Consider the following 13,545-nt stretch of genomic DNA (forward strand, 5'->3'; position numbering starts at 1 on the left):
TGCTGCCCACACAGCAACTCCTGCGGCAATCATGGTAATTACATAGCAGCCTTGTTATCTTGGGATAGCGCTGTAATTAACCTGTGTCACTGCCTCATTCGTGGTCATAACAATTGCAGCAAAAAAGGCCCATGGAAGTAGCATTTTTCATCCTGACTTTCAAAAATAACTTCAGTGATCACACTTCTTAAAAACTCAAGTCTTTTTCCCCAAAACACATGGTTTCCACTATACTGAGGCCACTGAACCCAGTTCTCTGAGTGTCCCCTGAGAAACAGCAGACAATCTCTGTTGTGAGAATTTCCAAAGAGAAAATGAGAAATACTCAAATAAAAAACAGTTCTCAAAAGGATACTTACAACTCCTCTAGAAAAGGGAAGTTCTTAAATGCATCTTCTGGTAACTGAGTAATGTTATTCATGCTGATATCCCTGGAAAACATAAAGTTAAGAAGATGGTTAACTATGTGATATTAGACTTAAAGCACTTAATTCAACAGAAAAATAATTAGGTGATAAAATTTTGTAAAGAAGCAAGAAAAATGAGCGTAGAAGACAGACATAGGAATAGTCATAATTTAGCTTCAGAATGCAGTGTTAAGAAAACAGGAAAGTTCAATGTTTTATTAAAAAGTATACCCCATCATTTATGCTATATCCAGATCCTGAGCTTTTGCCCTTTAAGTATTCTTGGAAAAAAATGTCTCCAACTACCTACAATGAGTGAGCTGGTGTGGCCTTTCAGGGCTCGGGTATTCAAAGTACTCTGTACCTGACAAAAATAAACAAATGAATACCTAGAACTTGATAAAAGAGATCTACGGGTACGGGTGGCTTCTTAAGCCACTGGCAGGGATAATAAAACAGGTCCTAACTGTACCCCAGTCATATTTTCTGCAAAACCTATAAAAGTCCTCCAGGTAATAGTTGTAAGTAGATTTCATTTTTAGCCTATGAATAGACGCGGGCTGCAAACAAGTGCGTACATGACAGGTATGTGGTCCACTTCCAGTTTTTCCTTAAAGAGACAGCAGCAAGGAGGGTACCCACTTGACAATATAAGTCAAAAATTAACTAGTTCAAGCAGCTGGAAAAAACCCTTTATTAACTATTTTCTTCTTCTCTGACAGCTGCCTTTTGGACTGGCTTTCTCCTTCCACACTCTGCTTTATCTGGACAGTGTGATACGCAGGTGAAGGCAGCCTCACCAGGGACAGTCCCTGCAGGCTCTGGGTTGCCCGCCTCACCCAGGTGCCCCTGCCTCTTTTGTGGTTGTTGCTGCTGCTCTGTCGCTAAGTTATGTCTGACTCTTTTGCAACCCCACGTACTGTAGCTTGCCAGGCTCCTCTGTCCATGGGATTCTCCAGGCAGAAATACTGGAGTGGGTTGCCATTTCCTCCTCCAGGGGATCTTCCTGACCCAGGGGTCAATACTGCATCTCCTGCATTGGCAGGTGGATTCTTCACCACTGAGCCACCAAGGAAGCCTGCCCCTGCCTTTTTATCTGCTGTTAAATTCTGAGGTTCAGCCCACAGGTCTCTCCTTTCTATAAAGCACCATAAAAATTCACCCATGTGACTTTCCCATGACTGGATCAGACAAATGGGTCTAAGAAGGTGGACGAGAAATCAAGCACCCAGAAACCAGCTGACAATAATACCACTTTCTTTTCCTTACTCTGATCAGGTAAAATTTTCCTTTAAAGGACAGTGAGTGTCAATATAGGTCAGTCCCTTCTCCCCACCTTTCCTCTCACCAACAGGTAAAAGTGGAATTTGCTTTCCTTCTTACTAGCCTTTCTCAAGGCATGTTTGGGAAACGTCTTGGCTTGGGAATAAAAATAACAATGCAGGAGCAAAAACAGCAGTAGCAGCTGACATGTCGCAAATACCGATCAGAGGATAAGACTGCACGTTGATCTCATTCTACGAAGGGGGAAACTGAGGCTTCCTGGGGCAAAAGAACCTCCCTGAGGCCACCAGCAAGTGGTGTAACAGGACACGTGAGTTCGAGTCCAAGATCTTAACTCCAAACTTCGAGTCTTCTAAAACATCATTTGGACCCTGCTACTTCACTCCAGTGGTAGTCAGGACATAGAGCAAATCCTGAGTCCAACCACGGTTAAAAAGAGGGGGGACACTGCCCCCAAGACCTTGGCAAGATAATCAGGGGATCTCAGGAAGAGCGCTTCTGCTTGAAAATAATAATAATAATAAAACTATAAATAGCATTAGCTATTGAAGAAACAAAATTCTGAAAATTCTCTGGAGATGAATCCTCTGACCAAAGGGATTCACATGCATTCCAAAGTTGTCTATCATTAAAAACAACTCAAATTATACTAAAGATAATTTATAAGAAAACAAAATTAATACACTTTTCTAGGAATTATTATTTTTAAATACAGGCCCTGATACTAATTTAGTTAGCTATTATTATCCCTGGGGAAGGGGAACGGGGAACCTTTCATTTCTCATAAACACTGGAGCAACATCCTAGAAACAGCACCCCAATAGGGATCAGAAGGAATACTGTTCAATCCTGGGCCTTGGTTTGCTTATCTGTAAAATGGTGGGGGCGGGGAGCTACACTGATGCACCCCAGGATGCACTGGGGTGCATCCTGTCCTGACATATACTTCTGTGATTCACTTTTTTTGGTAGTTTTGATGGAGGGGCTCACCCTCCCTAATCAAAATACAGGAGGTTCACCTGATAGAAAAGGAAGCTTTCTGAAAAGTGACCATAAGGCAACATTTAAAGACTCCTGGTTTGTCATTAGAAAACAACTGAACCACTTCCACTGGAAACACACTTCAGTTCAGTCACTCAGTCGTGTCCGACTCTGTGACCCCATGAATCGCAGCACACCAGGCCTCCCTGTCCATCACCAACTCCCGGAGTTTACTCAAACTCATGTCCGTTGAGTCAGTGATGCCATCCAACCATCTCATCCTCTGTCACATTTACCTTTAACCAATTTACCTTTAACCAAAACACATTTACCTTTAACCAATAAAATCATTCTTAAGAATACAACAAAACTTTTATTAATCACACGGAAAAGCAAAATAATAAGTAAGCAGTAATTCTGCAAAATATCACAAATTTGGTGTTCTTTAGTCATTCCAATAAAAGGGAAAAGGAGGACAACCATAATTTCTTTCTTTCCGGAAGGAGGTACTCCATACCATTTCCTCTAAATTTGCATGTGCATGTGCTCAGTCGTGTCTGACACTCTGTGACACGTGGACTGCAGTCCACCAGGCTCCTCTGTCCGTGGGTTTTCCTAGGCAAGAATACTGGACAAGGTTGCCATTTCCTCCTCCAGAGGATCTTCCCGAACAAGGGATCAAACCCATGTCTCCTGCATTGGCAGGTGAATTCTCTTACCACTTAGCCACCTGGGAAGCCCTTCCTCTAAGTTTGGGACACCTGAATTCAGGTGAGCATCACAGCAACAGAAAAACTGACTAATTGCCTCAGCAGAAAAAGACACATAATTATAAAAGAATTTACACCACACTCTTCCCTGAATTCCAATTTTGTAAAATGCATACACCTATATAACTCTCTTATTTTTCCCCCCCTCAGAGTAACAAGACATAACAGGTAGTTTTGCTGTGAGCTATAAATGCAATTAGTGGGACTCTATATTTACAAACTAATATGTGTTAAACACACTTGGTGAGGTTTTTTTTTTTTTCTCCCAAAACTTCAGAGTCAGAAGCAACACTTGTTTCCAAACTGATCTGAATTTCATATACTATCTTTTTAGGTGTTTTCCTTCATATTTTCTGGGCCTCACTTACAAAGCATTTGCAAGTAAGGAGGAGAAAAAGAAAAGAAAGGGAGGGGGGACCTGCAAGATGTAATCTCCAGAGAAGCTCTGGAAACATGTGGTTACAGAGTATAAGGTGGGTGGGTACTCATTTAAAATAATGAGGGCTAATGGTGATAAACAACCTACAAGCCCCAAGAGTAGATTCCAGACTTGACATCACCAACACCAGCAAGAGAGCTCAAGGCTTCGGATTCTGGGGGTGATGACTTAACTGTAACAATTTACAAATGGAAGCCCTAAGCCAATAATTACAAATATATTGGGCTCATAGGCCTATAAATTACTAAAGTACATAAGTAAAAGAAAATGGTACAGAAAACTTTTAGCTAGAAGATAACACCCCTAGGTCAGTGCTTTGACATTCATGAGGAGCAACACAATCTTGCCAGGAACATCTGTAGTTAAACCCGGAGATTTGCAATCCTGGGTTCCTATGAAGAAAATAAGTATAAGGTAGAAAAGAAAATAATCTTATGAGGTCAGAGACCACCAACTCAAAAGCCTCCAAAGAGTGATTTCAAGAGAACAGATGGCCTTACTTGGAGCCAACCCGGCATAGATGGAAGGACGCAGGCCTCGAAGATTAAGGCTTTCCTATGGATTCACCAGCATTAGCTGTGTGATCTTGGGCAAGCTGGTTATCTTTTCTGAGCCCTGGCTTCTTCATTTAGATAAAGGAGGCAGTAGTAACTAAAGCCTAGAGCATCCTGTGAAGACCAGAAAATGTCAAGTCACGTTGCTGTTTTTTAGCCAATAAGTCGTGTCCGACCCCATGGACTGTAGCCCACGAGGCTCCTCTGTCTATGGGACTTCCCAGGCAAGAAAACTGCAGTGAGTAGCCATATCCTGCTCCAGGGTATCTTCCTAACCCAGGGATTGAACCTGCATCTCCTGCATTGGCAGGCGGATTCTTTACCACTGAGCCACCAGGGAAGCCCCACGTCAAGTCACATATAAAAAGCTAAATAAGTAACAGGTGTTATGTCATCATTGTCCATGTTTTACTGCTCCTGGAAGCTATGTGAATCCACTGGACCGAGAGCCAGCAGCCGAGCACCACTTTGCCTTTGGTGGTCTTCTTTTCCAGAAAAGAAACCACTTTTACACAATGGAAATACTAAATGGTGCAGAAGGTCGAGAACCTGGAGTTGTTCCTAACTACAAAACTGGATTCTAAACTCCAGAATTCCAGGAGTCAAAGATGTTGAGATAGAAGAGCTCTTTGAGATCAAAGAACTCTGTTTTAAAAAAAGTAAATTGTTGAGGCTTGGCTGTTGACAGAGAAGGAAGGGAGACAGGGAGAGAAGGAGGTAGGAAATTACCTTCTCATAGGAAAATTGTTAGAAGTACAGGAAAGATAAGAGCCATTTTTAAATGGCTTTGCGCCAGGAGGACTTTGCACCATAAGCGATGAAGCAGGGGACAGAACTCAGAACTTTTACTTAATGGGGGAAATGCCTGAATGCATGTTTTCTATACATACTGGTTCCATAACAGATTTCTTTATAATTTTGGCCTCTCAAGGTATACCAACTGGGACAGGGCACATGCATATCAAAGCCAATGTAATACTCCCCAATTTTTACAACACGGATCAAAACTGCAAAAGCACATCACCCCACTAGGAAAATACAGGTGAAACCTCCAACACCAGCAGCCACCAACTTCAAAATTAACACTGAAAGGGTGCAATTGTTTAATTGAAACTGCTAAATCTCCCCAGTGGTTAAACTATCTTTTTTCCGCTCATAAAATTCACTAATGCTAAAGCATCTACTGAGTAGAGAGGAACATCATGTTTCAACAAGGTGCCTTTTAAAATCCCTGTAAAATGCTCCCGAAGCGAGCCCAACCTGTTTGCTGATGGCCCAGAGTGTACCACCGCGGACTTCGCCACCGCAAGCTTGCTGGTCTGGGCCTTTTGCCATGGGGTTATTTAATTTTAAATATACTGTGATTGACCCAATGTTATCTAACTTTGAATAAACCCTCCTATTTGTGTTAGATAAAATTGCACTTTTGCTGCCTCGGTGTTAGTAATAATGCAAATATTACCCGGCCATATGAGAAGTCGATAAATCATGTTTAATAAATTACAAACAGCTTCTACAAAACACATCATTCTCTAATATGTTCTCCAGAAAATGGTGGTGATGTCCTGAAACTCAGCAGACATATGCTGATAAAGAACTAATACTATTCCAATGACTTTTCGAGGGTTTTATCGTCCACCAAAAAGTTTCAGGCACACAGATGTCTACTGTTTCAACAAAACCAAAAAATTAAAACTAAACTTAAATGTCCCTGTTGGGACACACTGGAGGGGAAGATCACTCTCACACAGAAGCAATGTAGACACACACACACCACCAAGGTTCTAGACAAGGCATATGAAGAGTTTAATTTCCTTTTTTTCTCCCTCAGGGTTTGTTTATCTATTCAGCTGTACCAGGCCTTAGTTGCAGCATGTGGGATCTAGTTCCCTAACCGGGGATTGAACCCAGGTCCCACGCATTGGGAGCTCAGTCATAGCCATTGGACCACCAGGGAAATCCCAAGTTTAATTTCTTTTCTGACGGGATTCTGAACCTTTGGGCAAGTGATCTCTTTCACTCACCACTTTTATAACAACAAAGTAACCTATATTCGCTGTTTTTAAAGCACTGAAATACAGAGAAAACCATCAACAATATCAATACCCAGGAATAACCACTGTCCTATTTTATGGGAGACATTACAGGTTCTATTTCTATGGATGGTATATATTTTCACCAATATGAAATGCTATCATTCTAAACATGTGTATCTCTTGACACTTATGATTCTTCACTTGCAAAATGGAAAAAAATTCTCTGAAAATATCTTTTAAGGAAAGCCTATTTAATACATATCTTGATGCTATTTTGGCAGGCCATACATCTTGAGAGGGATCCCCTTTGCACTTGGAAATCACTGTGCCAAAAAGAAAAGAGATAAGTCTCTTTTCCAGAGACAAGGAAACCTATTTAACAAACATGTACAAAGCACCCATATAAGGGCAAGGCACTGTGCTAGGATGGTGAAGTTTTTATATCAAAAGATAGGTTCACAGTTCTCTTACTTTCTTTTAATTAAAATTCATCAGTCTGCTCTATTCTTACCTGGCTATTACTGCTGAAGACATTGTTGCAACATGCAATTAAATTTAACCTTTCTAAAATGCATTCTTGCATTTTGGAAACAATAAGAACAGCTACATATGTGTAAAGATACTGCTCTCTAATTACACTGCAGAAATGGGGCCAAAATGGGATGGGAGCCGTTTTAGTCAGAGTTTGCACTGAGATATTTTTTGACCTTGTGTGTTTTCTCACTGCTAGATGGCATCATGGACACCCTTCTGATGCTGCGTAAAATGTTTCCACTCCCATTTTGGGCAGCAGGATAAATTGGCTCCATATTATCTGGCATCTTCCCTGGTGTTTCAAGCACAAAGGCTCAGTGCTTCCCAGCAGAAAGAATCCAAAATGTGATTTCTTGAACCTTGCAATCCTTAAGAGGTGAATTGCTAAAATAACTATGTGAAACTGTCAGTTGCTCAGATGTGTCTGACTCTTTGTGATCCCCGTGGACTGTAGCCCACAGCTGCTTTGTCCATGAAATTCTCCAGGCAAGAATACTGGAGTGGGTTGCCATTCTCTTCTCCAGGGGATCTTCCCAATCCAGGGATTGAACCCAGGTCTTCTCCATTACAGGCAGATTCTTTACTGTCTGAGCCACGAGGGCAGCCCACAACCATAACTGACACAAAAATAGATGTTAATGATCGCCAAGAAGAGTTACCGTCTTGTAAAGTCATTGTCTATATAAGGTACTTGAATATCCTAGTATACAGTCTTCAAATCTTAAAAAAATAAAATAAAAATACAGTAAAAAGTTTTGGCTATAGGAGATGTAGAGAAAAATGCTGAATTCATCTTATAATCATCTACTTCCATGGATGAAAACCCCTTTCAGCATTTTTAAAGACTTTCAAAGCTCTATTGCCACTGTTAAGAAAATTAAAAAATACAAAACAAACTGGAAGACAACATTTGCAAAACACATCTGGGATAAAGGATTGTATTTATAACCTGGAAAGAACTCTCAAAAGTCAACAAAAAAATCTGATTTTTCAGTGGGCAAAAGGTTTGAATAGGCACTTCACCTATTACACAATGACAAAAGATTACACAAATGGCAAAAAGCATATAAAAAGATGTTCAACGTTGGTCATTAGCGAAATGCAAATTAAATCACAATAAGATAGCACTCAGCTATTAGAATGGCTAAAATGCAAAATGATGGACCGGGAAGCCTGGCATGCTGCAGTCCATGGGGTTGCAAAGAATAGGACACGACTGAGCAACTGAACTGAACTGAACTGAAAATGCAAAAAAATAAAAAATAAACTGACAGTAACAAGTGCTGGCAAGGATATAGACAAACTGGAACTCTCACACACTGTTAGTGGCACAACCACTCTGGAAAACAGTATGGCAGTTTCTTATAAAATTAAACATATACTTATGACCATGAACAAGGTATAAATGGATGGGAGAGGAGAAAGGTTGACGACGAAGGGAAATGCAAGAACTTTTTTGTCCCAATAGAAATGGTCTATATCTTGATTTGCATGGTGTGGTTACATAGTTGTATACATTTATCACAACTCTCGGAAGTGTACACTGAAAAGTAGAAGTACATACTTTACCGTATGTAAATTAAACCTCAAGGCCTGTGTTGGCCTTCACGAAGAAGTATATGTATATGATATTATCTCTTCACGTTTCTCCCACAGGACAAAGAATTCATCCTGAGGCTAGAGGTCCTCTTTTCCAGCCCTGCCCCAAAACCAAACAACATGATGCACAGCACTGGTTTGGCTTGACAGTCAGGAAACCTACGGGATTTTTGTTTCTGATTTGCCTTTTTGGTGTGGTTTTGGTTGTTTTTCCAGCCTCGGCTTTCTACCTGGAGGGCACTGGACCAAGTCTCTTCATTCTTTCTTTATTGAGCACCTGTTAGGATTGTGACTGACTGTGTGCTGGGTCCCAGATAGATAAAGACAGGTAAGATTACCCTAAGGGTGCTCTGCAATAACAAAGCAACAAATAAATACCTGATCTGCGTGGTACAGCAAGGGAAGATGGTCAGCCTAACTGGAGCCAGAGAGAGGCTTCCAGACGCAGGGCAGTGGTACTGAGGTAGAAAGGGCAGATATTACTTTATAGAGAGCTGCTGTTTCAATCTGTTCGGTTCAGTTCAGTTCAGTTGCTCAGTCGTGCCAGACTCTTTGTGACCCCATGAACTGCAGCACGCCAGGCCTCTCTGTCTATCACCAACTCTCGGAGTCCACCCAAACCCATGTCCATCGAGTCGGTGATGCCATCCAACCATCTCATCCTCTGTCGTCTCCTTCTCCTCCTGCCCTCAATCTTTCCCAGCATCAGGGTCTTTTCAAATGAGTCAGCTCTTCACATCAGGTGGCCAAAGTACTGGAGTTTCAGCTTCAACGTCAGTCCTTCCAATGAACACCCAGGACTGGTCTCCTTTAGGATGGGCTGGTTGGATCTCTTTGCACTCCAAGGGACTCTCAAGAGTCTTCTCCAACACCACAGCTCAAAAGCATCAATTCTTCGGTGTTCAGCTTTCTTTACAGTCCAACTCTCACATCCATACATGACCACTGGAAAAGCCATAGCCTTGACTAGATGGACCTTTGTTGGCAAGGTAATGTCTCTGCTTTTTAATATGCTGTCTAGGTTGGTCATAACTTTCCTTCCAAGGAGTAAGCGTCTTTTCATTTCATGGCTGCAATCACCATCTGCAGTGATTTTGGAACCCAGAAAAATAAAATCAGCCACTGTTTCCACAGTTTCCCCATCTATTTGCCATGAAGTGATGGGACTGTATGCCAGGATCTTAGTTTTCTGAATGTTGAGCTTTAAGCCAACTTCTTCACTCTCCTCTTTCACTTTCATCAAGAGGCTCTTTAGTTCTTCTTCACTTTCTGCCGTAATGGTGGTGTCATCTGCATATCTGAGGTTATTGATATTTCTCCCAGCAATCTTGATTCCAGCTTGTGCTTCCTCCAGCCCAGTGTTTCTCATGATGTACTCTGCATATAAGTTAAATAAGCACAGTGACAATATACAGCCTTGACCTACTCCTTTTCCTATTTGAAACCAGTCTGTTGTTCTATGTCCAGTTCTAACTGTTGCTTCCTGACCTGCACACAGGTTTCTCAAGAGGCAGGTCAGGTGGTCTGGTATTCCCATCTCTTTCAGGATCTTCCACAGTTTATTGTGATCCACACAGTCAACAGCTTTGGCATAGTCAATAAGCAGAAATAGATGTTTTTCTGGAACTCTCTTGCTTTTTCGATGATCCAGCAGAGGCAGGCAATTTGATCTCTGGTTCCTCTGCCTTTTCTAAAACTAGCTTGAATATCTGGAAGTTCAAGGTTCACATATTGCTGAAGCATGGCTTGGAGAATATTGAGCATTACTTTACTAGCGTGTGAGATGAGTGCAATTGTGCGGTAGTTTGAGCATTCTTTGGCATTGCCTTTCTTAGGGATTGGAATGGAAACTGACCTTTTCCAGTCCTGTGGCCACTGCTGAGTTTCCCAAATTTGCTGGCATACTGAGTGTAGCACTTTCACAGCATCATTTTTTAGGATTTGAAATAGTTCAACTGGAATTCCATCACCTCTTTGTTCGTAGACAGTGGGAATATGTTAAATGAGATAAAACTAGAGGGGTCAACAAGATAAAACTATACAGGAATTGAAGTACTAAAGCAGAATGGATGTAACTGGCAAGAGAAGCTACCAAGACAAGCAGAAAATACATCCCCAAAGGCCTTTGTGAATGACTTCAAGGAATCACAACTTTATTCCAAAAGCATGGGAAGCTACCAGAGGAAAAATGTCACATTTTGTCACATTAGCATGTCACATTTGCTGTAGAAAGATCATTCTAGCAGCCATCTACTGCCATGGGACGGAAGGAAGGGAAGTTAGGAAGAAGAAATTCCAGCTCCTCTGGAACTCAGCTTCCTCTTCTGTAAAATATCCTGTGCTTGCTAACTTCGAAGGTCCTTTTAAAATCTATCATTATGACTTCTACTTCGACATTCCTGCTCCTGCACATTCCATGCATAATTAGTGGAAAATAAGAAACCCTGTGATTCACGTTTTTCCTATATGTGCAGGCTACATTTGCTTATGTTAGCAAGTGTGTGTAGCAAGTGTGTGTGTCAGGACAGACTTAAACATACCCCCTTCAGAATTACAAGGGTTCAGCAATCAAGAAAGACGCATGACTTCATTTCCAAAGGTAATATTTTATGCCGTAATTGTTTATGGTCTCGGTGAAGCAATACAGTCTAGGAGACACTGAAGGGTGTGTTCTTCAAGGAGATGCTAACCCAACAAGGTAGAAGACAGACAGAGCAGAACAGTAGTGTGTAAATATCATACTGCAACAAGTCATGTTTCACTTACGTTACACATCCTCAAAAGAGTAACTTTAAAAAATAAAGCCAGTTAGGCTAATTCAATATCTTTTCTAATACTGAAAGAAGTTCTGACTGTTTTTGAGGTTTTTTGCTTTTTATCATTTTAAACACAGCCTGTTTTCAAGTGTGAGATGTGTCCTAAAGAGGAAAATATAAAATTTTCTAAATCTAGAGCAATGTTTACTAAATGGCAAAGAACAATTGAATACCAAAGACTAAAAGAACATTATTTTCTTTTGTATAGTTTGAATGAGGACCCCTAGCATCTGGCATCACATGGAATAGACAAGGGTTAAACTGTAATATTCCTTGTTTTCTTGCTACTTAACGGGCATTCTCAGGCATTCTCTGGGTGTCAACAGCTGTTCTGGTAACCCTAACGATGACAAAACAGTGCTCATTACCAGCCAAGACACACAAACAAAATGCTATTTCAATAGTCCATTTAACATCAACAAGAAGCATTGTAAGGATTGTCGTCTGGGCTGATTGGAAACACTCAATTACTTCATCCTAGCAGACAAAATGCACTATTCATAAAGAAATCAATCCCACAGCATTTATTATGGTAAATATTCTAATTAACTAAACGGTTGTGTTTTATTATGGCTACACTTATTAACACCACTGATAGGAAAACATTACTTCATGGTCCTTGCCTTTAAACATGCACACCCACCCACGAAAACTGTTTAGACGCGTATTTTTTAAAACTTCAGCTCACAACCAATTAATGGATGGTGAAATCACTTTAATGGGCCATAGCCAACTTTTTTTTTTTCAACTAAAATATGAAGGAATAGAGAATAAAATAGAAAAACATCAGAATGCATCAAATGTAATAAAGGTAAGTACTGTCTCAGGAAATTTTGTTTCAGCAGATGTGGGCTTCGATCTTCCTGATTCATAAACATAGTTTTAGTTTCAAGTTCACATATACTGTCCGTGTGATATAGTGAGAACCATCAGTTCAAGAACTTGGCTATTCAAGCCAAATCTTTTTATTCCTCCTGCCAAATGGATTCAAAACTACAGCGGCTTTCCCAGCACCATCAGGTAGAATGGATATAAGTAACCTTTAAAGTAGTACCTTTAAGTACGCCCCAGTACCGTCATACTTCAGTGACCGGTTTTCTAAGACAGACAGTAGCAGTTTGAGAGAATGTCACAATGGGCTACCCTGAACTTTCTTCATTTAAAAAAAAGGGGGCGGGGAGAGGCTGTTAGTATAGATAAGTAGCAAAGATTTTTTAAAAATAATAATTCTATTACCAAAATCAGAAAAAAAAAAATGTACTTTTAGCCCCACCCCCTGATATCTGGGGAGGTGAGAGGGGCTGCTGATTTGAGTTCAACCATGTGTGGCCAATGGTTTAATCAATCACACCTATGTGACGGAGCCACGAAAAAACCCCTAAATGAGGAGGTTTGGAAAGCTTCTGAGCTTTTAACATATCCACGTGCTGAGAGGGTCACGACTCCCACCAACTCCACGGGGACAGAAGCTTCTGTGCTCCAGGCCTTTAGGAACTTCATCCTGTGTACCTCTTCATCTGGCTTTTCATTTTAAATCCTTTATAATAAACCAGGGATAATAAAAATAAACAAATAAATTTTTAAAAATTAAAAATACATACTGGCACACATTTAAAACACTATATTACACTATTACTTTTCAACTGTTTGAACATTACTGTCCATAAATCAGCTGAGTTTGCTAAATTTCTATTTGGTCACCCTGGGCTCTGGGGCTTCCCTGGCGGCTCAGCAGTAGAGAATTCGCTTGCCAGTGCCGAAGATGGGTTCAATCCGCAGGTTCAATCCCTGGGTCAGGAAGATTCCCTGGAGAAGGGAATGGCTACACTCTCCAGTACTCTTGCCTGGAGAATTCCATGGACAGAGAAGCCAGGTGGGCTACAGTCTATGGGGTCGCAAAGAGTCAGACATGACTGAGCGGCTAAACAACCTCAGCAAACCACACCCTGGGCTCTATCCAGATTTCTAGAAGTAGATAACAGCACGATAAATTTTCACTTACTGTGCACAAGAAGTTTATAAACAATCTGACAAAACCATGCTTTACTAATGTAGTGATTTAAAGGTTTAAAACAACAGTAACAAAAAACTACACCCCAGTAAATCCCTTCCAAGGCCCCAAATC

General features: G+C 40.9%; 1 protein-coding gene across 1 annotated transcript in view; it reads right to left on the minus strand.

Moving 5' to 3' along the window:
• The window catches only part of LGR4 (leucine rich repeat containing G protein-coupled receptor 4), a 100,434-nt gene that overhangs the window by 45,486 nt on the left and 41,403 nt on the right, over positions 1-13,545 (minus strand). The window contains exon 2 of the mRNA XM_043481155.1: positions 360-431. Within this exon, the coding sequence (XP_043337090.1) occupies positions 360-431 (72 nt within the window). The remainder of the gene's footprint in view (positions 1-359; positions 432-13,545) is intronic.

This window comes from Cervus canadensis, chromosome 11 (genome assembly GCF_019320065.1).
Source record: "Cervus canadensis isolate Bull #8, Minnesota chromosome 11, ASM1932006v1, whole genome shotgun sequence".
Lineage (NCBI taxonomy): Eukaryota > Metazoa > Chordata > Mammalia > Artiodactyla > Cervidae > Cervus > Cervus canadensis.